General features: G+C 42.8%; 1 protein-coding gene across 2 annotated transcripts; it reads left to right on the forward strand.

The window, feature by feature from the left end:
- Window positions 1-6,414: 6,414 nt before the first annotated feature.
- LOC120022119 (glycogen synthase kinase-3 beta-like) lies at window positions 6,415-22,605 on the forward strand. Of its 2 annotated transcripts, none has more exons than XM_038965960.1 (10): window positions 6,415-6,784; window positions 10,761-10,948; window positions 15,983-16,066; window positions 16,278-16,388; window positions 16,605-16,735; window positions 17,429-17,633; window positions 17,954-18,049; window positions 18,180-18,366; window positions 18,717-18,788; window positions 19,394-22,605. In XM_038965960.1, the coding sequence occupies exons 1-10, from the start codon at window positions 6,610-6,612 to the stop codon at window positions 19,462-19,464; spliced, it is 1,320 nt and encodes a 439-aa protein (XP_038821888.1). In that variant the 5' UTR covers window positions 6,415-6,609; the 3' UTR covers window positions 19,465-22,605. The 2 variants fall into 2 exon arrangements, with proteins under 2 accessions (XP_038821888.1, XP_038821889.1); XM_038965961.1 differs by having other exon boundaries at window positions 19,397-22,605.
- Window positions 22,606-24,339: the final 1,734 nt, after the last annotated feature.

The following is a 24,339-nucleotide window of genomic DNA, read 5'->3' on the forward strand; positions in this document are numbered from 1 at the left end:
GGAACGGAGTCAAGCACGTGCTTTCCATATGTTTGATACCGTTCCATTTATTCCATTCCAGCCCTTACAATGAGCCCGTCCTCCTATAGCTCCCCCCACCAGCCTCCACTGGTACACACATTCTTACTGTCTCTCTCTCTCTCGCGCACACACACCCCACCAACTCAGGCTGTTACTCTTGGGTGGCAGTCACAAGCACTGTCACACAGAAGACGACCGTACACAATGGCACTTTGTAACAATTTGTGCGGATTCAGTTTGCAGCCCTCTGTTGCCATTGACTTCCCTCCCTCCACTCCTCAGCACAGTGGTTGGGATGTATCCAATGTAACATCCACTGAAATTCCACAGCCCCTGTATGCTGCAACAACAGACAGCACTGAACTGGACACACACTGCACACACACAGTCTGCCAGTCAACTCAACACTCGCCTGACCAAGCCTTTGGCCTGCACAGTTTTTAGAGATTGGAGAAAGTGAGTCAACCATTGGCTCCCGAAAAAGGGAGGCTGGACTCAGCGTGACCATTGACCAATCCCTGACCCGATCAGTAATCAACGTCACAGACAGGCTGAGTTCCTATTGGCTGGAGAGGATGTTGTATATTGGGGTTTCCCCCCTTGTGTACGCCGTTATGAGATATGAAATATGTAAAGATTGAAGGGTGATGCGTGACAAAGCAACAAACTCAACATTGGTTGGCTGTAAACGAGCACAGAGAAAGGCTGAACGAGACAAATCGTCCATTCATTGGTCAACTCAAGAGGCTGCGGATTCCATCAAGGAAGCCGGAAGCAGATGATGTGACATGGCTCACTTGGCTCCCAAGTGACAGTTGACAAGCAAAAGTAGATTTATAACCAACGTCTAGGAGTCACCCAGTGGATATGTGGCTTTATCTTGTATTGTTGCAGTGGAAATAACACGTTTTTTCTGTGGCCTGTTTTCTCTCTTGTGGATCTCATTGGTGTTTCTCCAGCATAAACGTATATAAAAGGGGCTTGGAAACAGCCCACGCAACCCCTCTTCTAAATGTGACTTTGGGCCATTCCCCCTCTCCCATAACTGCTCAGTAGACACATAGAGGAGGGGGCAGGCAGTTCGTTTTTAAACGTTGAAATCAGGTGTTTGCACAATGTGTGGTCTTGTGACTGCAATTTAAATCAGGAAAGTATTATTTTTAGAGATTGTTTCATAGAAATAACCTTGTTGTTCAATGTTATCAATCCCCCTTCTTCCATCTGGAGCCCCTTTCCCCCTTGCTTCCTTTCCCTGCCCCTCTAACCAAGTGTTGTTAGAAAGTGCCCTTAAGCACTGGTCCAGGGTCAGTTCTGTTACGTAGCTCAGGATGGCTCTGGTTAGAGTTTAGTTCAGGGAAAACAGATCCTAGACCAGCCCCGTAGGGCATTCTCTGGAGCCCTCTCTCTTCCCTCTCTGCCACTTTATTTTTTCCTTATTAAATGGTGCAATAGGACATTTGGAATGGGTGGGTTATGTGGGTCTGTGCCATAGATATTTACAGTACAGTCAGAAGACCCATTCTAACAACTATGGCATAAGAAGAACTCTCTGAGATTGCTATATTTGAAGAGATAGAGCATAGCTAACTAACTAAAGTCAAAGACATTCAAATAGCACTTTTTGCCTCTTCACTTGTTTTGGGAAGAGTTGGGGTAGTTATGGGTGTACCTTTATTTCTCTGTATACAGTTGGATGTGTGAAAAATATCTATATTTCCATATGTGCATATAGATGTGTGTGTGTGTTTGCGCACATGCATGTATGGACTCGGCCATACCCTGGTTCCTTCACATACCATACAATAAGACATTATCAATCATATGTTCTTCACATATACTGGAGGCATTATTTTTACAGTCACCAGGACTATTATATGCCACCTTGACTGTTATATAATGAGATAGTCCAAGATCAAACGCATAGAATTTATCAAAGATTTGTTAAGTCTTGCAAAGGTGAGGCCTGAAATGTTTCCATGAACATGCATGTGCGCACGCAAACACACAGACATACATACACACACACACACACATGTATGCGTGTACACTGTATGATTGTGCTTAAAATAAACTGTCCATACTTTGGAGAAGGAATTTTAGAATGAGAGAGATGAGTGTGAGCTCATAAACAGGCATGTTGACCATGTGCAATATTTCTAAGCAAAATAAACAACTAAATATTGAAAATATTAAAGACCTAACACAATATCCTTGGTCTTTGACTTTGTTCTGAGTCCGATTAGTGAATGTGAGTGTGCTGGTTTGATTGAATCCATCTCTGTACAACTGACCCAAGATTCCAACGAAAGTGCCCCTGTAAGGTAGGGTAATAACAAAGAACAACTTTATCCTATGTAGATGTTATGCCTGAAGGTTGAGCGAGTACTGATACTTCAAATGATGACTAGAAGAGAATCTGAATTCAGAGAACTTGAACCTGTGACTCCACCACACAGTCGACTATGGCTGCTTCCATGATTATTTTGAGATTCCCTTAGTTTTTTACATTTTGATTTATTTCACCTTTATTTAACCAGGTAGGCAAGTTGAGAACAAGTTCTCATTTACAATTGCGACCTGGCCAAGATAAAGCAAAGCAGTTCGACACATACAACAACACAGAGTTACACATGGAGTAAAACAAACATACAGTCAATAATACAGTAGAAAAATAAGTCTATATACAATGTGAGCAAATGAGATGAGATAAGGGAGGTAAAGGCAAAAAAGGCCATGATGGCGAAGTAAATACAATATAGCAAGTAAAACACTGGAATGGTAGATTTGCAGTGGAAGAATGTGCAAAGTAGAGATAGAAATCATGGGGTGCAAAGGAGATAAATAAATACAGTAGGGGAAGAGGTAGTTGTTTGGGCTAAATTATAGATGGGCTATGTACAGGTGCAGTAATCTGTGAGCTGCTCTGACAGCTGGTGCTTAAAGCTAGCGAGGGAGTTAAGTGTTTCCAGTTTCAGAGATTTTTGTAGTTCGTTCCAGTCATTGGCAGCAGAGAACTGGAAGGAGAGGCGGCCAAAGGAAGAATTGGTTTTGGGGGTGACCAGAGAGATATACGTGCTGGAGCGCGTGCTACAGGTGGGTGCTGCTATGGTGACCAGCGAGCTGAGGTAAGGGGGGACGTTACCTAGCAGGGTCTTGTAGATGACCTGGAGCTAGTGGGTTTGGCGACGAATATGAAGCGAGGGCCAGCCAACGAGAGCATACAGGTAGCAGTGGTGGGTAGTATATGGGGCTTTGGTGACAAAACCAATGGCACTGTGATAGACTGCATCCAATTTATTGAGTAGGGTATTGGAGGCTATTTTGTAAATGACATCGCCGAAGTCGAGGATCGGTAGGATGGTCAGTTTTACGAGGGTTTGTTTGGCAGCATGAGTGAAGGATGCTTTGTTGCGAAATAGGAATCTAGATTTAACTTTGGATTGGAGATGTTTGATGTGAGTCTGGAAGGAGAGTTTACAGTCTAACCAGACAACTAGGTATTTGTAGTTGTCCACATATTCTAAGTCAGAACCGTCCAGAGTAGTGATGCTGGACGGGCGGGCAGGTGCAGGCAGCAATCGGTTGAAGAGCATGCATTTAGTTTTACTTGTATTTAAGAGCAGTTGGAGGCCACGGAAGGAGAGTTGTATGGCATTGAAGCTCGTCTGGAGGGTTGTTAACACAGTGTCCAAAGAAGGGCCAGAAGTATACAGAATGGTGTCGTCTGCGTAGAGGTGGATCAGAGACTCAGCAGCAGCAAGAGCGACATCATTGATGTATACAGAGAGAGTCAGCCCAAGAATTGAACCCTGTGGCACCCCCATAGAGACTGCCAGAGGCCCGGACAACAGGCCCTCCGATTTGACACTGAACTCAGAGAAGTAGTTGGTGAACCAGGCGAGGCAATCATTTGAGAAACCAAGGCTGTCGAGTCTGCCGATGAGGATGTGGTGATTGACAGAGTCGAAAGCCTTGGCCAGGTCAATGAATACGGCTGCACAGTATTGTTTCTTATGGATGGCGGTTAAGATATCGTTTAGTACCTTGAGCGTGGCTGAGGTACACCCATGACCAGCTCTGAAACCAGATTGCATAGCGGAGAAGGTGCGGTGGGATTCGAAATGGTCGGTAATCTGTTTGTTGACTTGGCGTTCGAAGACCTTAGAAAGGCAGGGTAGGATAGATACAGGTCTGTAGCAGTTTGGGTCAAGAGTGTCCCCCCCCTTTGAAGAGGGGGATGACTGCAGCTGCTTTCCAATCTCAGACGACACGAAAGAGAGGTTGAACAGGCTAGTAATAGGGGTTGCAACAATTTCGGTAGATAATTTTAGAAAGAAAGGGTCTAGATTGTCTAGCCCGTCTGATTTGTAGGGGTCCAGATTTTGCAGCTCTTTCAGAACATCAGCTGACTGGATTTGGGAGAAGGAGAAATGGGGAAGGCTTGGGCAAGTTGCTGTGGGGGGTGCAGTGATGTTGACCGGGGTAGGGGTAGCCAGGTGGAAAGCATGGCCAGCCGTAGAAAAATGCTTATTGAAATTCTCAATTATAGTGGATTTGTCGGTGGTGACAGAGTTTCCTATCCTCAGTGCAGTGGGCAGCTGGGAGGATAGGATGTTCTTATTCTCCATGGACTTTACAGTGTCCCAGAACTTTTTTAAGTTTGTGTTGCAGGAAGCAAATTTGTGCTTGACAAAGCTAGCCTTGGCTTTTCTAACTGCCTGTGTATATTGGTTTCTAGCTTCCCTGAAAAGTTGCATATCACGGGGGCTGTTCGATGCTAATTCAGAACGCCATAGGATGTTTTTGTGTTGGTTAAGGGCAGTCAGGTCTGGAGAGAACCAAGGGCTATATCTGTTCCTGGTTCTAAATTTCTTGAATGGGGCATGAATATTTAAGATGGTGAGGAAGGCATTTAAAAAAAAAAACAGGCATCCTCTACTGATGGGATGAGGTCAATATCCTTCCAGGATACCAGGGCCAGGTCGATTAGAAAGGCCTGCTCACTGAAGTGTTTCAGGGAGCGTTTGACAGTGATGAGTGGAGGTCGTTTGACCGCTGACGCATTACGGATGCAGGCAATGAGGCAGTGATCGCTGAGATCTTGGTTGAAAACAGCAGAGGTGTATGTAGAGGGCAAGTTGGTTAGGATGATATCTATGAGGGTGCCCGTGTTTACGGCTTTGCGGTGGTACCTGGTAGGTTCATTGATAATTTATGTGAGATTGAGGGCATCAAGCTTAGATTGTAGGATGGCTGGGGTGTTAAGCATGTTCCAGTTTAGGCCACCTAGCAGCACGAGCTCTGAAGATAGATGGGGGGCAATCAGTTCACATATGGTGTCCAGAGCACAGCTGGGGGCAGAGGGTGGTCTATAGCAGGCGGCAACGGTGAGAGACTTGTTTTTAGAGAGGTGGATTTTTAAAAGTAGAAGTTCAAATTGTTTGGGTACAGACCTGGATAGTAGGACAGAACTCTGCAGGCTATCTCTGCAGTCGATTGCAACACCGCCCCCTTTGGCCGTTCTATCTTGTCTGAAAATGTTGTAGTTAGGGATGGAGATTTCAGAGTTTTTGTTGATTGATTTTCTATACACAAGTAGACATCTCACACCTGTCCATCAGTCATGTTAAAGTGGGATTACCTGCAATTACAATGTCAAGATCCTTCCTGCCAAGGCTATGAACTCATAATCTCATGCTCGTTAATCCAAAACTTCAATTGGTGTACCAGACCATTCAGAGATCTTGGGCAGTGTGTTGATTTAAAAAACCAATACCTGGGTGACACTATTTGCATTGTCCTTTAGTTGACATCAGGCACTACATTTGAGTCACTTTCCACTTCTGACATCATTGTTGTGAACTGTGTACTTGCCTCTGAACCAGACACCTGGGTTCAAGGCCAGGTCAGGAACCCCCCGAATTTGCTACAATGGTGTGAGAGGTGGGAGGGCTCTGCTGTGAGGCCACCATGTGAAGGTTATTGAAATAAATATTAAGGATAATTTTTTAAGTCTGCTATTTTTGATTCTTTACCCCCCATTGAAACCTTAACTTTAACCCCATTGAAATGTAAAAATGGTTACAGTTAGGTAAGGGTTAAGGTTAGGGTAGGGTTTAGGGTCGGGATGCCGGAAAGCAATGGCCCTTATTTTTATGTGAAATTCTTACTTGTTACTCTCCTCTTATCTAAAACATAATGGGATTTGTAGTTTTCATGTCTGTACTCCCTTTCGTGTATACATTCTTTTTACAGTCACGGTAGAAATCAAGAAATCCCAGACGGAAGCGCCACCTCTGGTGAAACTCAACACTATTATTTTAGCAGTGTAGTTCTATAGGTATTTTCAAAGACAATGGAACAGTCGTGAGTAGCAGCCAAATCGAACTTCATTTCCCAGGAGAAAATGCAATCTGTCAGTTTCTACTGTCTACGAGCTCAGACAGACAGTGCAAGGGAGAACTCATCCGAACGGTGACAATTCTGTCTGTTTTACAACGATTATTGCATTTGCAGTCAAAAGAGGCAACATTTAAACTCACTTGGTGTGAATCCCTAGCCCCCCGCCCGCTACCCTTGCACAGAGATATGAGCGGCAGCGGGCGGCCCAGAACTAGCTCGTTTGCTGAGCCACAAGGTAATCCCGGAGCCGCTACAGCATCCACCGGATCAGCCGCTGCGGTGGGGAGCAGCACAGGAAAGACCGGGGTCCAGCAGGCCTCGGGGAGCAGTTCGTCTGGATGCTCAAATGTAAAGCTGGCCAGTAAGTTTATTATGTGTTTTCTGAAAAATATTGCCGTGGATGATTAAAAGACACACATTGTAGCTACAGTTCAGTGTCCAATGTTGTAGCGAATGTGGTAAATTTTGCACGATTGCCACGGCGAACATTGTTGTTGTAACGTTAGTTTGAAAAAACGAGTTAGCTAGTTAACTGCCTTGATTAACTGTCGTTGTCTGAACGGTTGAGTTGTCAGTTAGCAAACTAGTTACTGTAACTTGCTAACCCACGCCAAAAACCAAGTAATTCGCGTTAACTAGCTAGCTTGCTAGGTCTAGATTAGTTATACTAAACACAAATATTAATGTAACAATTTCAAAGATTTTACTGAGCTGCAGTTCATATGATTGAAGAAATCAGTCAATTGACAAATTCAATAGGCCCTAATCTATGGATTTCACATGACTGGGAATATAGATTTGCATCTGTTGGTCACAGACCTTTAAAAACAAAATGGGCCTCAGGATCTCGGTATTTCTGTGCATTCAAATTGCCATCGATAACATGTAATTGTGTTCGTTGTCCGTAGTTTATGCCTGCTCATACCATAACCCCACCACCACCATGGGGCACTCTGTTCACAACATTGACATCAGCAAACTGCTTGCCCATACGACGCCATACACGTGGTCTGCGGATGTGAGGCTAGTTGGACATAGTGTCGAGTTCTCTAAAACGAAGTTGTAGGCTGCTTATAGTAGATCGATTATCAGGCAACATCTCTGGTTGACATGTCAGCATGCCAATTGCACACTCTCTCAACTTTAGACAACTGTACATTGGCCTTTTATTGTCCCCAGCACAAGGTGCACCTGTGTACTGATCATGCTGTTTAATCAGGTTCATGATATGCCACACCGGTCAGGTGAAAGGAGAAATGCTCACTAACAGGGATGTAAACACATGTTGTGCACAACATTTGAGAATGTGTGTATGAAACATTTCTGGGATCTTTTATTTCAGCTCATGAAAGATGGAACCAACACTTTACATGTTGCGTTTATATTTTTGTTCAGTGTATATTAGCATGCTAGCTAATTAATGACCTCGCGGTACCATACTGTAACTAGCTAGTCAAGTTGACTAACTTGTAATCAGCAGCTATAGCAGATGGATAACTAGCATCTAAGATGGGTTTTAGATGGCTAGGTGGTAACGTTAACTAGTTTACAAGGAGATTCAATCTAGTTAGCTAACCTAGCTACAGTAGCTAGCTAGCTAACGATAGGTACATACTTTTATGCTATAACAGCAAACGAGTCAGTGATAACTAGCCAGCTAGTTCAAACAATTCTCTTTACCTAACGAGCTAGCTACGTGACACTACAAACGACAGGCTAACGTTAACTGTCACAGACTTGGTAGGCATAGGCAAGGTAGCCTAACTTAATTGTTTGTTCATAACGGTTGACAACTAAGCTAGCCAGAAAACTAGCTTTGTGCTTCCCAACACAGATTCATGTTAAGCACACCCTTACCTATTGTTCAAATTAGGTCGATAGTGGATACGTATCTATCCAGTAGCCCAGATAAGTAACCAGCCTAGAAATATATCTCTAGTTATACACTGACTGTTAACAGGTGATACAGAATTTGATAAAAAGTGGTGAAACATGTAACTACTAGCCAGCTGTATAATATATTATGAGTTAGTAATTCTCCAAGAAGTAGGCTAGTACCGTAGATATACAGAAGAAAGATGACAAGCTGAAATACTTGCTTACATAGTACATCAACAACTTCCATGCTTCCTTTGCACATGTTTTCTTTCTTAGAGCGTGTTTCCACTTTGCGCCTTGTAGTGCACATTGGAATTGGATGGCTTTATCCACCATGATGATCAACGTTTGTCGTGCAGAGTACATTTTGTTGGCTGTGGATCTGACTTTTCCCAGACCTCCTTCCCCCTGACCTAAAGGTCTCGAAGCTTCAGCGTATGTGCAGTTCACGTTCTGCACGTGTGTCTTTACTGCACAGATTTGGGGTCCCCTTCATATTTCTCACTGTCAATATGGTGAATGATAATTCTTCAGGTTTTACTGGTGAATCGTCCATATGCGTTTAGATCTCACCTGAGTTATAGTGTTATTTTCGCAGTAGCCTACAGTGTTGTTTTGAGTGATGTACAGTGAGTGAATTTTGCCTGTCTTACAATAATGTAATACTATGCTATTATATTCGGTTCTGTTAGGTAGAATACTATCATTATGTGATCTTGCAGACATTGATTCTGCTTTTATCCATCTTTTATTAAATGACCACCATTTGCCAAAGTAGCCTGTTCTCTACGGATAGAGCAGAGACTGTGCGTAAAGTAGAGAATAAACATATGCGCAGAAGCTTTGGGATCTTTAGTCCAGAGGAAACAAGTTCTGGGACAAGTCTGATCTGCAGCCACATCGTATTATATGTGATGATGAAAGTTGGAGCTCAAACCTCATGGTATAAGTCAATCTTGGGGAAACACTAAGCAAAGATGTGGACAACAGGACTTGCTGATGCTTTTGAAATGGCAAAGTGGCGTTCCAAATGATGACAGGTCTCCTTTTTTGTCAAGGTTTTTCAATGCTTCATGTGGGACAAGTCATTAAGATTTCTGTGTTTTGGATTTGACACTAGCAAGAATATAGGCTACTGGTCTAGCCGTTGATTGCGTTAGGTTAATTTAATCAAAGTCGAATTTTGTCTCAGATCTCTGGTATTTATGGCACAAGTTCGCAGGTCCATAAATTCAACCATTTCTTTAAAAACAACAATGCCCTCTATTTCTGCATGTCCAGGTGTATCAATTCCACACCCTCACATGTCATTCTGCAGGAGCACACTGTGTATTATGTCATCACCATGGTGATGTGTGTGTGTGTGCACAATCATTTGTTTTTTGGAGGCTGTGTGATCTGAGCAGAGTTAGAGCAGGGTCATTCTCCGTGCAAAGTGCTAATGTCTCCAGTTCAACCAGCCAACTGGCCCTGTCCTGTCCTCATACAGGGAATGAATCTCACATGAAGTAGGCCTGCCTCAGAACTCTCTGACCCAGGCCACCAAACACACAGTTGTTTGAGGTGGCCTGGAGGTAACTGTTGCTTTGAGTTCCAATTGTATTAGATGAGATCGATGATGGGCCTATTGAAGGATCGCAAGTCTTGTGTTCCTTAGGTCAAATGATGTTCAAAGGAGCACAAAATAGCCCTGTTCATCCTCCAACAAGGCAGGCGGCTACTCTAGTGGTTACACAAACACGATGTAGTTAATAACACGAGCCCTGGGTTGAGTTCAGTAGGACATTCAGTAACTAATTTTGCAACGGCAAATAACAATTTATTGAAACAAGTCTAGATAGTATTTCACCCACTTTTAAAACGTTTTCTCCTTAACATGATCCTGTAGACCTATTTTCTATGCTGAGCAATTGCTTACTCTGCCTGCTGCCTGTTTTGGCTATGTAAAGGCCTGTTATCATTTGACCTAAATGCTGTCAATGCCATAAGCCTCAGCTATTTATTTTTTTAAGCGTAGGACATTTTCAGACATGTTATTGAAGAGACAGGGCGTTTAGAAGTAAGGAAGTCAGTGAGGGTATGTGAGAAAGTAGCCGTGGGTAGAGCATTCCGACCCATACCGTCACGACCGGTGATGTTAACCACTACACACCCCAGGCCAAAAATGTCAATACACTTGAGCCCTTGTTTACGTCACAGTGTTAGAATAGGTCACTAATGTGACCCACATTAAGCCTACAATCCTAATAACTGTAGAAATGGACCGTATATGGTCATGTTCATTATGTCACACCGTAGCAAAACAGCTTTTCTTAGAGTTCAGATAATAAGCCTACACGCCCGTTTTGGTCTGTTTTCATCAGTTTCGTACGTACTGAACAAAACCCAATTAATCTCCTCTATTTCAAATCTGAAAAGAGGACAATTGTTTTGACACGACTTGTGTCCTTGTTTCCCAGGGGACAGTGGGAAGGTGACTACGGTGGTGGCCACATCTGGGCAGGGTCCCGACCGCCCACAGGAGGTGTCCTACACGGACATCAAGGTGATCGGGAATGGCTCTTTCGGTGTGGTGTACCAGGCACGCCTCATAGACAGCCAGGAGATGGTGGCCATAAAGAAGGTGCTGCAGGATAAGAGGTTCAAGGTATGGCGGCCAGTCTCTTGGAGAAATACAGCCTTGTTGTCACCCAGAGTCACATTTGTTTATTTTCAAATCTGTAGCACTTAATTTACAGTTCATTTGGAAAGTATTCAGACACCTGAATTTCCACATTTTGTTATGTTACAGCCTTATTTAAAAAATAAAAAAGATAAAAATAATTATTTATTTTTCTCTTCCATTTACACACAATACCCCATAATGACAAATGAAAACTGGTTTTAAGAATACATAAAAAAAAATAAAACAGAAATACCTTATTTACATAAGTATTCAGACCATTTGCTATGAGACTTGAAATTGAGCTCAGGTGTGTCCTGTTTCCATTGATCATGCTTGAGATGTTTCTACAACTTGATTGGAATCCACCTGTCATAAATTCAATTGATTGGACAAGATTTGGAAAGGCACACACCTGTCTATATAAGGTCCCACAGTTGACAATGCATGTCAGAGCAAAAAGCCATGATGTCGAACAATTTATCTGTAGAGTTCCGAGGCAGGATTTTATCGAGCATTGAAGGGCCCCAAGAACACAGTGGCCTCATCTCCATCATTCTGGAAGAAGTTTGGAACCACCGAGAGTCTTTAGAGCTGGCTGGCCGCCCGGCCAAACTGAGCAATCGGGGGAGAAGGGCCTTGGTCAGAGAGGTGACCAAGAACCCAATGATCGCTCTGATAGAGCTCCAAAGTTCCTCTGTGGAGATGGGGGAACCTTCCAGAAGGACAACCATGTCTGCAACACTCCACCAATCAGGCATTTTATGGTAGAGTGGCCAGGGAAGCTATTCCTCAGTAAAAGGCACATGATAGCCCGCTTGGAGTTTGCCAAAAGGCACCTAAAGGACTCTCAGACAATGAGAAACAAGATTCTCTGGTCTGATTGAACTCTTTGACCTGAATGCCAAGCGTCACGTCTGGAGGAAACCTGGCACCATCCCAACGGTGAAGCATGGTGGTGGCAGCATCATACTGTGGGGGTCTTTTTGAGCGGCAGGAACTAGGAGACGAGTCAGGATCGAGATGAACTGAGCAAAGTATGGAGAGATCCTTGATGAAAACCTGCTCCAGAGCGTTCAGGGTCTGACTGGGGCGAAGGTTCGCCTTCCAACAGGACAACAACCCTAAACATACAGCCAAGACAACGCAGGCGTGGCTTCGGGACAAGTCTCTGAATGTCCTTGAGTGGCCCAGCCAGAGCCCGGACTTGAACCCCATCGAACATCTCTAGAGACCTGAAAATAGCTGTGCAGCGACGCTCCCCATCCAACCTGACAGAGCTTGAGAGGATCTGCAGAGAAGAATGGGAGAAACTCCCCAAATACCAGTGTGTCAAGCTTGTAGCGTCATACCCAAAGGTGCTTCAACAAAGTACTGAGTAAAAACCTGTTTTTGTCATTATGGGGTTTTGTGTGTAGATTGAGGGGAAAATAACAATTTAATCCATTTTAGAATAAGGCTGTAACGTAACAATGTGGAAAGTGAAAGGTTCTGAATACTTTCCGAATGTACTGAACAAAAATATAATGATCTATGGATTTCACATGACTGGGAATACAGATAGGCATCTATTGGTCACAGATAACAAAAACGGTAGGGGCGTGGATCAAAAAATCTGTCAGTGTCTGGTGTGACCGCCATTTGCCTCGTGCAGCACGACACATCTCCTTCGCATAGAGTTGATCAGGTTTTGGATTGTGGCCTGTGGAATGTTGTCCCACTCTTCTTCAATGGTTGTGCGAAGTTGCTGGATATTGGCGGGAACTGAAACACGCTGTCGATCCAGAGCATCCCGAACATGCTCAATGGCTGACATGTCTGGTGAGTATGAGGGCATGGAAGAACTCAAATCAAATGTTATTGATCATATACACATGGTTAGCAGATGTAAATGTGAGTGTAGCGAAATGCTTGTGCTTCTAGTTCCGACAGTGCAGTAATATCTAACAATTCCACAACAACTACCTAATACACACAGCTGTTTTAAGGCCCAGATCACTCAGCTCCCTGCCTAGCAATAATGATGCAATGTTTAGTGGGTGGAGTCTCCTCTTTATCAAAGTGGGGTTTGCATACCATCACAGGTGAAACCATGTTTTTGTTTGAATGCAGCTGTATTGGCCCTCTGGGAAGAATAAACTTGGTTAAGCTTCTATAGTGTCTGTAGAGTTTATTTTGTTGTCTGAAAATTAGAACCTAACAGTACATATAAATATATGGATGACCGAGTGACATAGGCAAGATGCAATAGATTGGTAACCGGGACATTTACAGCGTCCAGGAATTGTGTACAGATCCTTGCGACATGGGGCCCTGCATTATCATGCTGAAACATGGGCACGACAATGGGCCTCAGGATCTCGTCACAGTATCTCTGTGCATTCAAATTGCCATCATTAAAATGCAATCATGTTCGTTGTCCGTAGCATATGCCTGCCCATGCCATAACTCTACCGCCACCACGGGGCACTCTGTTTACAACGATGACATCAGCAAACCGCTCGCCCACACGACGTCATACACGTGGTCTGCGAAATTCTCTAGAACGATGTTGGAGGCAGCTTATGATAGAGAAATTAACATTACATTCTCTGGCAGCAGCTCTAGTGGACATAAATGCAGTCAACATGCCAATTACGCGCTCCCTCAACTTGCGACATCTGTGGCATTGTGTCGTGACAACTTCATGATCATGCTGTTTAATCCGTTTCTTGATATGGCACACCTGTATGTCTTGGTGAAGGAGAAATGCTCACTAATAGGGATAAACAAATTTGTACACAACATTTTAGAGATTTTTTTTTTTTTGTACGTTTGGAACATTTCTAGGATATTTAATTTCAGCTCCTGAAACATTGGCCCAACACTTTTTACATGTTGTGTTTATATTTTTGGTCAGTGTGTATGTGTATATATCAGAAGTTTGGACACACCTACTCATTCAAGGGTTTTTCTTTATTTGTACTATTTTCTACATTGTAGAATAATAGTGAAGACATCAAAACTATGAAATAACACATAGAATCATGTAGTAACCAAAAGTGTTAAACAAATCAAAATATATTTTACATTTATTTAACTAGGCAAGTCAGTTAACAAATTCTTATTTTCAATGACGGCCTAGGAACAGTGGGTGTTCAGGGGCAGAACGACAGATTTGTACCTTGTCAGCTCGGGGATTTGAACTTGAAACCTTTCGGTTACTAGTCCAACGCTCTAACCACTAGGCTACCCTGCTGCCCCGATATATGTTTGATTCTTCAAAGTAGCCACCCTTTGCCTTGACAGCTTTGCACACACTTGGCATTCTCTCAACCAGCTTCATGAGGTAGTCACCTGAAATGCATTTCAATTAACAGATGTGCCTTGTTAAAAGTAAATTTCTGGAATTTCTTTCCTTAACGTGTTTGAGCCAATCAGTTGTGCTGTGACAAGGTAGGGGTGGTACACAGAAGATAGCCCTCTTATGATAAGAATAGCTCAAATAAGCAAAGCGAAACGACAGTGACATGAAGGTCAGTCAATGTAGAACATTTCAAGAATTTTTAAAAAGTTTCTTCAAGTGCAGTCGCAAAAACCATCAAGTGCTATGATGAAACTGGCTCTCATGAGGACTACCACAGGAAAGACCCAGAGTTACCTCTGCTGCAGAGGATAAGTTCATTAGAGTTAGCAGCCTCAGAAATTGCAGCCCAAATAAATGCTTCAGAGTTCAAGTAACAGACACATCTCAACATCAACTGTTCTGAGGAGACTGCGTGAATCAGGCCTTCATGGTCGAATTGCTGCTAATAAACAACTACTAAAGGACACCAATAAAAAGAGACTTGCTTGTGCCAAGAAACACAAGCAATGGACATTAGACTGGTGGAAATCTGTCCTTTGGTCTGATAACTCCAAATGTGAGATTTTTGGTTCCAACCACCGTGTCTTTGTGAGATGCAGAGTAGGTGAACGGATGATCTCCGCATGTGTGGTTCTCATCGTGAAGCGAGGAGGAGGTGTGATGGTGTGGGGGTGCTTTGCTGGTGACACTGTCAGAGATTTATTTAGAATTCAAGGCACACTTAACCAACATGACTACCACAGTATTCTGCAGCAATACACCATCCCATCTGGTTTGCCCTTAGTCCCACTATCATTTGTTTTTCAACAGGACAATGACCCAAAACACACCTCCAGGCTGTGGAAGGGCTATTTGACCAAGAAGGAGAATGATGGAGTGCTGCATCAGATGACCTGGGCTCCACAATCACCCGACCTCAACCCAATTGAGATGGTTTGGGATGAGTTGGACCGCAGAGTGAAGGAAAAGCAGTCAAGTCAACAAGTGCTCAGTATATGTGGGAACTCCTTCAAGACTGTTGGAAAAGTGTTCCATGTGAAGCTGGTTGAGAGAATGCCAAAAGTGTGCAAAGCTGTCGTCAAGGCAAAGGGTTTTGAAGAATCTTTGAAGAATCTCAAATATATTTAGATTTGTTTTTTTGGTTACTACATGATTCCATATGTGTTATTTCATAGTTTTGATGTCTTCGCTATAATTCTACAATGACCAAAAATAAAGAAAAACCCTTGAATGAGAAGGTGTCCAAACTTTTGACTGGTGCAGTATATAAAGCTGTTTTTTAACAGACCATAACTCTGAGTCTGCTTTGGGGGGTTTTGCCATAGAAAATGTAGTATCGTGATACTGTATCATGGCAACACTAAATTGTCTTATCCTTTACGTCATGAGATGAACATCCATTTTTGGATTGGTCTCGTAGTCTACTTTTTTTTCTGAATACAGGACACACCTTTGTAATTTTAGAAGAAACATTTCCACACAAATACAATATTTGTATTTATAGCCTACGTTTTTCTGTGACCGAAATGGACACTTTGTCTTTACCTTACTGAACAAACACATATCCCACGCATTGTAAAGATTAATTCACTTACAGGGCAATTAGAAACCTTTGACATTTCCCACTGTTCAATTCCAGAACTGTTCTTTTGTTTAATACCTTTCCTATGCAGAACCGAGAGCTACAGATCATGCGAAAGTTGGACCACTGCAATATCGTGAGGCTACGCTTCTTCTTCTACTCTAGTGGTGAAAAGGTAGGTTGCCGTCCGTTGTTTTTGGCACACCTTAAAGCAGAAATGAAAATGCGGAGGGCCTGAAGGGTCTGTTTCCTCTTCATATGAGTCATTCTTCCCACTACAAAGTTGGGATTTTCAAAACACATGAATAATTTGAATATATATCGAGTTATGGCTGGTGCAGTCATTTGGCATATAGTGATTTGTCAGTTATCTTCCCCCTATACAGAAGGATGAGGTGTATCTCAACCTGGTGCTGGACTTTGTCCCAGAGACCGTGTACAGGGTGGCCCGGCATTTCAACAAGGCCAAAAGCATCATTCCTATCATTTATGTCAAGGTATGTCAACTCCCTCCCTTTCTCTTTCATTGTCCCAACTTTTGCTTGCCTCAATGTCTTTTCATTAGACTTTGATTGTCTAGCATAAGTCATTCAACTATGAACTATACTTTTTTTACTCTCCCAAACAGGCTTGGCATTGACACAAAATAACCCACCTTATTGGTTTGTTTATGGTTCTAATTGGTCTACGTCGGCCATTTTGTGTCGTCTCAGGTGTACATGTACCAGCTTTTTCGCAGCCTGGCCTATATCCATTCCCAGGGTGTCTGCCATCGAGACATCAAACCCCAGAACCTGCTGGTGGACCCTGAAACTGCCATCCTAAAGCTCTGTGACTTTGGGAGGTAAGCTGGTCAGGTATTTCCCATTTCCCTCCACTTAGACAGTGTTTTATATACTATTGAACCGATATGACTGACTGGTACCGAAATATTGAAGTAAACCTGGGTCATATGTGTCCTGACTGAATGTGTTGAATAAATGGTCTCAACCAGACACAATGTAAAATGGATCTATGCCCTCCCTTGAATGGGGTTGTAACACTGATCCAGTTGTATCCTTAGTTACAATCTCCTACTACACCTTTTTCATTGTATATTTTGCCCATAATACAGCCATTGCTGTTACCGTGCAGACACAGGGCTGCTTTCAATAGGAAGTATACTGTGACTGTCTTAATTGTAAATCAATAAGTATAAATATTTATATTTACTTCAGCATGAAAAAATAATTTACACTGAGACATGTGATTCATCGGGTTTATCAAGCACTATATAACAGTTTCCACCAAATGTCAACGGTCAGGTGGTCTCATGGAGACACCAGAGTCGGGTATAATCCTGTACCACGTGGTTAGACCTGCAGGGCTCAGTATTAGCCTCTACTGCTGAGCATCTACTGCTTACCTTACCAGTGACAACTGTTGCAGTGGGTAGAGATGGAAGTATTGTAACACGACTGTATTAGAATAACCTAGACTCGGCTTAGAAGACTGTATTAGTCTAACCTTCAACCTCTGCGGTTTACCCTACCTTCAGCGCGAAGCAGCTGATTCGTGGGGAGCCCAATGTGTCGTACATCTGCTCGCGGTACTACCGCGCCCCAGAGCTCATCTTCGGCGCCACCGACTACACGGCCAACATCGACATCTGGTCGGCGGGCTGCGTGCTGGCCGAACTGCTACTGGGACAGCCCATCTTCCCCGGGGACAGCGGAGTGGACCAGCTAGTGGAGATCATCAAGGTGAGTAAATAGGAGGAATATGGGTTTGTGTGTGGTTTACACTGCAGACACAAAATGCCTGCCATTCTGATTGCATACCAACGTTAGGAGGACATTTGACTTATGAGAAGTGGTGGGGGAAAGCTAGGGGAGTAATAATCAGTGATCTAATTAAGCAATAAGGCACGCGTTGCATCGTGTTTAAGAACAGCCCCACGGCTGTCAGCCAATCAGCATTCAGGGCTCGAACCACCCAGTTTCTAATAATCAGTGACGTGGAGAGATTCAAAATGACAACCATTGTACGCTACTAACTGTGTACTTGTATGTCTGCCACTCAGGTTTTGGGAACTCCGACACGGGAACAGATCCGAGAAATGAACCCCAACTACACAGAGTTCAAATTCCCCCAAATCAAAGCACATCCCTGGACAAAGGTAAATGGTTTATTTATTTAAATAAATAAATAGTTATGTCAACCTGGTTATGTTTTTGTCTTTCAAGTAATGTCTTTAATTTTTTTCTGGAACTGTTTCATGCTGTGTGTACTTGTACCTCCTCTCGCAGGTGTTTAAGCCGCGCTCCCCTCCGGAGGCCGTCGCCCTGTGCTCGCGCCTGCTGGAGTACACCCCGGTCACCCGCTTTTCGCCCCTGGAGGCCTGCGCTCACGCCTTCTTCGACGAGCTGCGCCAGCCCAACGCCCGGCTGCCTAGCGGCCGACAGCTGCCCCTGCTCTTCAACTTCAGCACCACCGGTCTGTACACCATGCTGACCCCTGACCTTTTTGTTACCCAAAAGGGGTTGATTCAATTCAAATTCAGGGAATCAATTGAAACTCCCATTCAAGAATTGAGATGGACCTGACCCCAACTTTGTTTTGTGACCCATGCATATATTCTGCACGTCCTTTTAGGATATCTACAATAGGAAGTTTTGAATATATTAGTTTGTTTTCCATGTGTAATGTTGTATATGTTGGGGTGTTTAAAATTGTAAGACTTTTACCCCATTTCAAACACTATGACCTTGCCACAGTCTTGTACCAGCACTTTCTTATAAATCTAATGCTTTTTCCAACTTTCTTTTTCTCTCCTATCCTTCCAGAGCTGTCAATCCAGCCCCAACTGAACTCCACCCTAATTCCTCCTCATGCCCGCGCACAGACCAGTTCATCTGGTACGACCCCCCCCAATCCCCAATTCCAAACATAGTAATTGGCTACCCATGTCACTTCAGTGCCACACAGTGGATAGAGTAGCTGTCAATCATTCATTCCCATATCTGCAGCTAGTGTCATGGAGTAGTAATTGTCTTGCAGACATTCTAGGTTCGGTGGAGTTCTAGGCTAAATCCACATGAAATGAGGGAAATGGATAGTAAGATGACTGCTCTTACAAATGGCAAAAATAATGTCTCTTCCATTATTGCTTTAAATATTCTTTGTCCATGTTTCGGGTCATTGTAACCTTTCTGTATAAGACAGCAGCCAGCCAAAGGGGCACTAGCCTGAGAACCACACATGTCTGTCTCTTTATGTTTTAGTAACCACACCTTTGTGCATTGTAAATGTTTTGTAGTCTTAAGGAGGTCCTCTAACTGGAAATCTAGAAAATGTTTTAGTGGAGGTCTTAGTACAATTTAGCTGCGTATTTGCATATGTTTACCGTTTTATTCTTGACTAGCAAAATCAATGTGTTATACCCATTCAAAATATCTAACACTATCTGTCCTCTTCTCTACCACTTCCATCCCTCTGTTCCTCTCTGTCCTCTATCCTTCAGTAGATGGCTCTGCGTTAGATGGCTCCTCTCAGCACAGCTCAGTACCCGGATCACTCAACAACAGCACCTGAAACATCCCTGCAAAACCCTCTGTTTGTCTGCCATACACACATACGCGCACACACACACACACACACACACACACACACACACACACACACACACACACACACACACACACACACACACACACACTATACTGCTTCTTTCTACTTCGCTGCTTGTTCTTTCTCCCCATTGGTTACAAACATACCTTTTTGTACTGTACATACATTGAACAAACCATTTATAGCGTTAGAGGGTATCATTAGCTGACAAGGTAGTTTTGTTACATTCAATTGAAACTAGATCAGCACTATAGGCAGATTTCGACACTCTCACACACACACACACACTTTCTCATGTACTGACGACACCTTAAGTATTATTCCACTCCCTGGCTGCATCTCCTTTGGCCCAGCTCTCTCTTTCTCTCTGGCTGTTTATAACACTCATGTTCCTGCTATTGAGGGTGGCATTCGAAGGTTCAGTAGGTGGGGCAGGTCCTCTCTCTATAATATTTTTTATATATTTTTTTTTTAATCAAGGTTTTTTTTGTCTTTTGATTCTAATGTGTATTTATTTGACTGAAGACTTCATGAAGAGTTCTGCCACAACCACACACAAAGTCTACAGGAGTTTGTCTCTAGAAGCTAATCGAGGTGTTTCCCGGTAACAGGTTGCCAGATGGAGGGAGGAAGAGGCTGTGTTTGTTTTAATACTTTTTATAAAATTATATTAAAAAATATGAAATGACAGCTGCTTTTTTTCTTTTAATTGTAAATGTATTTAAATGTTTTATTTGCTTTGACGGCACTGTGAACTTTTACATGGAAAGGGGGGGTTCAAGTTTATAATTGGTAGCCATACTTGCTAGCAAATTTCCGGTGTGTGTGTGTGTTGAGGATCTGAAGAAAAGGGTTTGACAGATGGTGAGGCTGGTGGTGTTCGTGTGAAGACTGAGACGTCCAGGACTCACATCTGTGTAGCAGCATCTCTCAGACAGTCCGAAACTGAGCCTCCCTTTACTGTCCATGGGAAGACAAATCAAATACAGGAATGAAGGTCCTATAGATGGTTAAGACTGCTGCTGTGGTAGTGAAATGTCACCTTCCTATTGGTTTCAATATATGGCATACCATAAAAATCTTGTATGGTGAGGTTACATGTTTGATTTCAAAATCTGGTTCTGGCTAATTTGGCACTCATGCATTCATAGCATGAACTCTCCAGAACTCATGATTTGTAAGAGGGACCTTTTTTTTTTTTTTTTTTTTTGAAAGTGTATACACGCCGTGCTGTCAGCACACTTGTAAGAATCTTTGTCAGTGTCACACCCATCTAGATTGTAGAGGACAAAGGGATTATCAACGATGAGTTCAGCCATGTGGACATAAATGTATCCTACATGGAGTAGCCGACTCCAGGAACTGGAAACAGACCATGATTCCAGTTCCGTTCTGTTCATTCTCAAATGGAGTCGAGGTCGTGTGTGTGTGTGTGTGTGTGTGTGTGTGTGTGTGTGAAGACGCGTACTCTGTTACTGGTGTAGTGTGGCCCATAGTGAGTTCACAGTAGCCCTACAGTCTTGTGCTTGTGGGAGTGAATGAGAATGAGTGAGAAATTGAAGCGGGTGAGGGAATGGCTGAGTTTTTTGTTGTTGTTGTGTGTGATAATGTGTTGTTGTTCATGTGAATAATCGTACTCCGATCCAATCTGCACCGTTTTAAAAAGCCAGTGTTGTAGGTTTAGATCAGTTCTCAGTACTGACCACTTGAAAGCTTTCTAGTACAAGCGTGTTCTGATTATTGTACCACCTCTACCACCCACTTGTAGAAACAACCCTCATATGGTCTGACGTTGATTTAAAGAACACATTCTTCCTCCTTTTATCTCTCTGAAGCCATCTTCTTCCTAGCCCGGAATCCCAATTGATTTGCGTGAAATGGAGCATATTGGTTTGGATTCCGTTTTTTTTTCGCCCTGTAAATATCACCAACTTTTTAAATTTCCCCTCATTGTTTTTATTACAGTGTTTTATTTTCCGTTACCTGTTGAAGTCGTCACGGACCAGTTTCAGTCCCATTCAAAAGTCTAAGTACATTAGTTTCAATGCCCTGATTTCAAGATGTAAATACCCCCCACCCCACACACAAAAAGACCACATTTTCCCTCCCTGTTTGTTGATGTCTCTCTCTCCGTCTCTCTCTGGTTGTGCGCACCCGTAACGTGTGATGGTACTGTATCTCGCCGCTTTATTTATTACCTCACTTGGTGTTCTCGTGTAGGGAGAGGTTGAGGCACCGACTGTTTTGTGGGCATTATGTAGAATGTTCCAGAATACATGTACTCTACTTGGAACCCACGACATTGGTATGTTTGGAAAGTTGGACTGAAAATGTTTGGTTGGATATATCCAGATTTGATCAGACTATATCTGTGGTACGATTCCAACGAATACATTTCCCTGGTCTTTTTTATATATTTTATTTTTTACCTTAAGTCATCTACGTACTGACCTTTTGACAGGGAAATGTGATTGTGGGCTGTTTGAGTTTACCAGACAAACATTTGGCCAATGCACTGCCCCTGTACCCATTCATTACAATGGGCGCCCAATGTAAGAGATTTAAATTGTTTGAAATTGTCATGTTGTGCTGCAGAGAAGCCATAATATTAAAAAATAATAATACCCGCTGAATGTGTAGGGTAAACCTGAGGGCCTTGATGGCGACACGGGGTCGGATGGTGCAGCCAGCCTCCCTCCCTTGACAATGCCTACGCCCATCACGGACAATTCTGACTTTTGCCGCTTTCAAAATGTCAGCCATGGACAAAATGCAGCGACTGCAGTACGAACCAGTTATCAACCCCCTCCTGTTCTGTGTGCTGATGTACATGCCTGTTTGCTGGTTTCATAACTCAGCAGGATCAGGCTACTAGCCAATTATACTAGAAGTACCCTGTTCTGTGTATAGCAAACCAAGTGAGGTCACTTTTTAATGTTCTGTGAGTAAAATTGTTAGCGGTAATTTTTCATTCCAATCCTGTTTCTATTGTATCTTCCTGGTCAGGAGACCTGGTGTGCTTTTGGGAAGGAGGGAGAGAACCCAACTGTCTGTTTTTGTCTGTATGAAATGAGCTCATTTAATAAAGTGATGAAACTCCTGTGAGTCATGTTGTTATTGTGTCAGACTGAGTAACATGTTCGAAACATCACTTTCACATGTCACCCTTTTGGTAATTTTTGATAAAAGAACAAACATATCCTACAAATCCAGAAGTATTGATTCCTAATAGACAGCAGCTCCAATGGAAGTGTATTTCTGCATATGTACCATTTCATTATCAGTTAATTGTTTTTGGTCAACGACTCGACAAGTGCAGAGGTCCAACAATGGAACAGTGTTTATATGGAATCGTGCTCTGCAGCCACTTGGACCAACTCTTGCTGCAACCTCGAAGGGGTGGACGTAAATCTGGGACACTCAAATTAGTATGATATGGTGTCCGGGCCGTTTCTGGATCCAAATGGGGCTTAGGTGGTGGCCGTGGCCGACCAAATTCTTTTGAGGTCCTCCTGTTGGACGCAGTGATAGTTTTGCGGTTTTAAAGCACATTTTCTGCAATTCTACACATCTTGCCATGGGGCTGAGAGAATTTGCAGTTTTAATGCAAATTTCCTACAATTTTTACCGTTTTCCATCAGGCTGAGAGGAAAATGTGCAGTTTCAAAGCAAATTTTACATTTAATGCCAGGGGCTGATAGCATTTGTGGGTGGAAAGCTAGTTTACTGCAATGCTATCGGAGTGTCTCAAAGATAACGAAATCCATTGGGGCCCCATGCCATGACAAAATAACTTCTAAATGCAATTTTGTTTATTTTCCCTGACTTCAGCTTTTATTTTAATGATTGTTAGTTCTCAGATCTTATTTAAAAATATATCGGTCCATTTATCTTTTCTACATACTTTATCTGGTTTTAGTTGTTTAAGTTAACACTGAAAACATTTAACATCCCAAATGTTTTTTTCCAAAATAAAATGGATAGAGGGCTGTGAAAAGGTATTATCCCCCTTTCAAATGTTCTCTACTTTTGCATATTTTTGATACTGAATGTTATCAAATCAAAAGTTAATATTGGATAAAGGGAACCTGAGTAAACAAATAACACAATGACATACTTATTTAATTTATTTAATAAACAAAGTTATGCAACACCCAATGCCCCTGTGTGAAAAAGTAATTGCCCCCTTATACTCAATAACTAGTTGTGCCTCCTTTAGCTGCAATGACTCCAACCAAACGCTTCCTGTAGTTATTGATCAGTCTCTCATGTCACTGTGGAGGAATTTTGGCCCACTCTTCCATGCAGAACTGCTTAAACTCAGCGACATTTGTGGGTTTTCAAGCATTAACTGCTCATTTCAAGTCCTGCCACAACATCTCAATTGGGATTAGGACTAGGCCATTCCAAAACTTCAAATGTGTTGCTTTTTAGCCATTTTCATGTAGACTTGATTGTGTGTTTTGGATCATTGTCTTGCTGCATGACCCAGCTGCGCTTTAGCTTCAGCTCACAGACTGTTGGCCTGACATTCTCTTATCGGATTCTCTGATACAGAGCAGAATTCATGCTTCCTTCTATTAAGTCGTCTAGGTCCTGAGGAAGCCAACCATCACATTACCACCACCATGCTTGACCGTTGTTACTGTGGAATGCACGGTTTGGTTTTCCACAGGCATAATGGGACCCATGCCATCCAAAAAGTTATACTTCTGACTCATCGTTACATAGAGTATTCTTCCAAAGTGATGTCAACAATTGAATAGGAATTTCTATTTTAATTGGCCCCGACCCTGGATGCAAAACCATTCCAAATAACATTGCCATGAACATGGTATT

Source organism: Salvelinus namaycush, chromosome 27 (genome assembly GCF_016432855.1).
Source record: "Salvelinus namaycush isolate Seneca chromosome 27, SaNama_1.0, whole genome shotgun sequence".
Classification (NCBI taxonomy): Eukaryota; Metazoa; Chordata; class Actinopteri; order Salmoniformes; family Salmonidae; genus Salvelinus; species Salvelinus namaycush.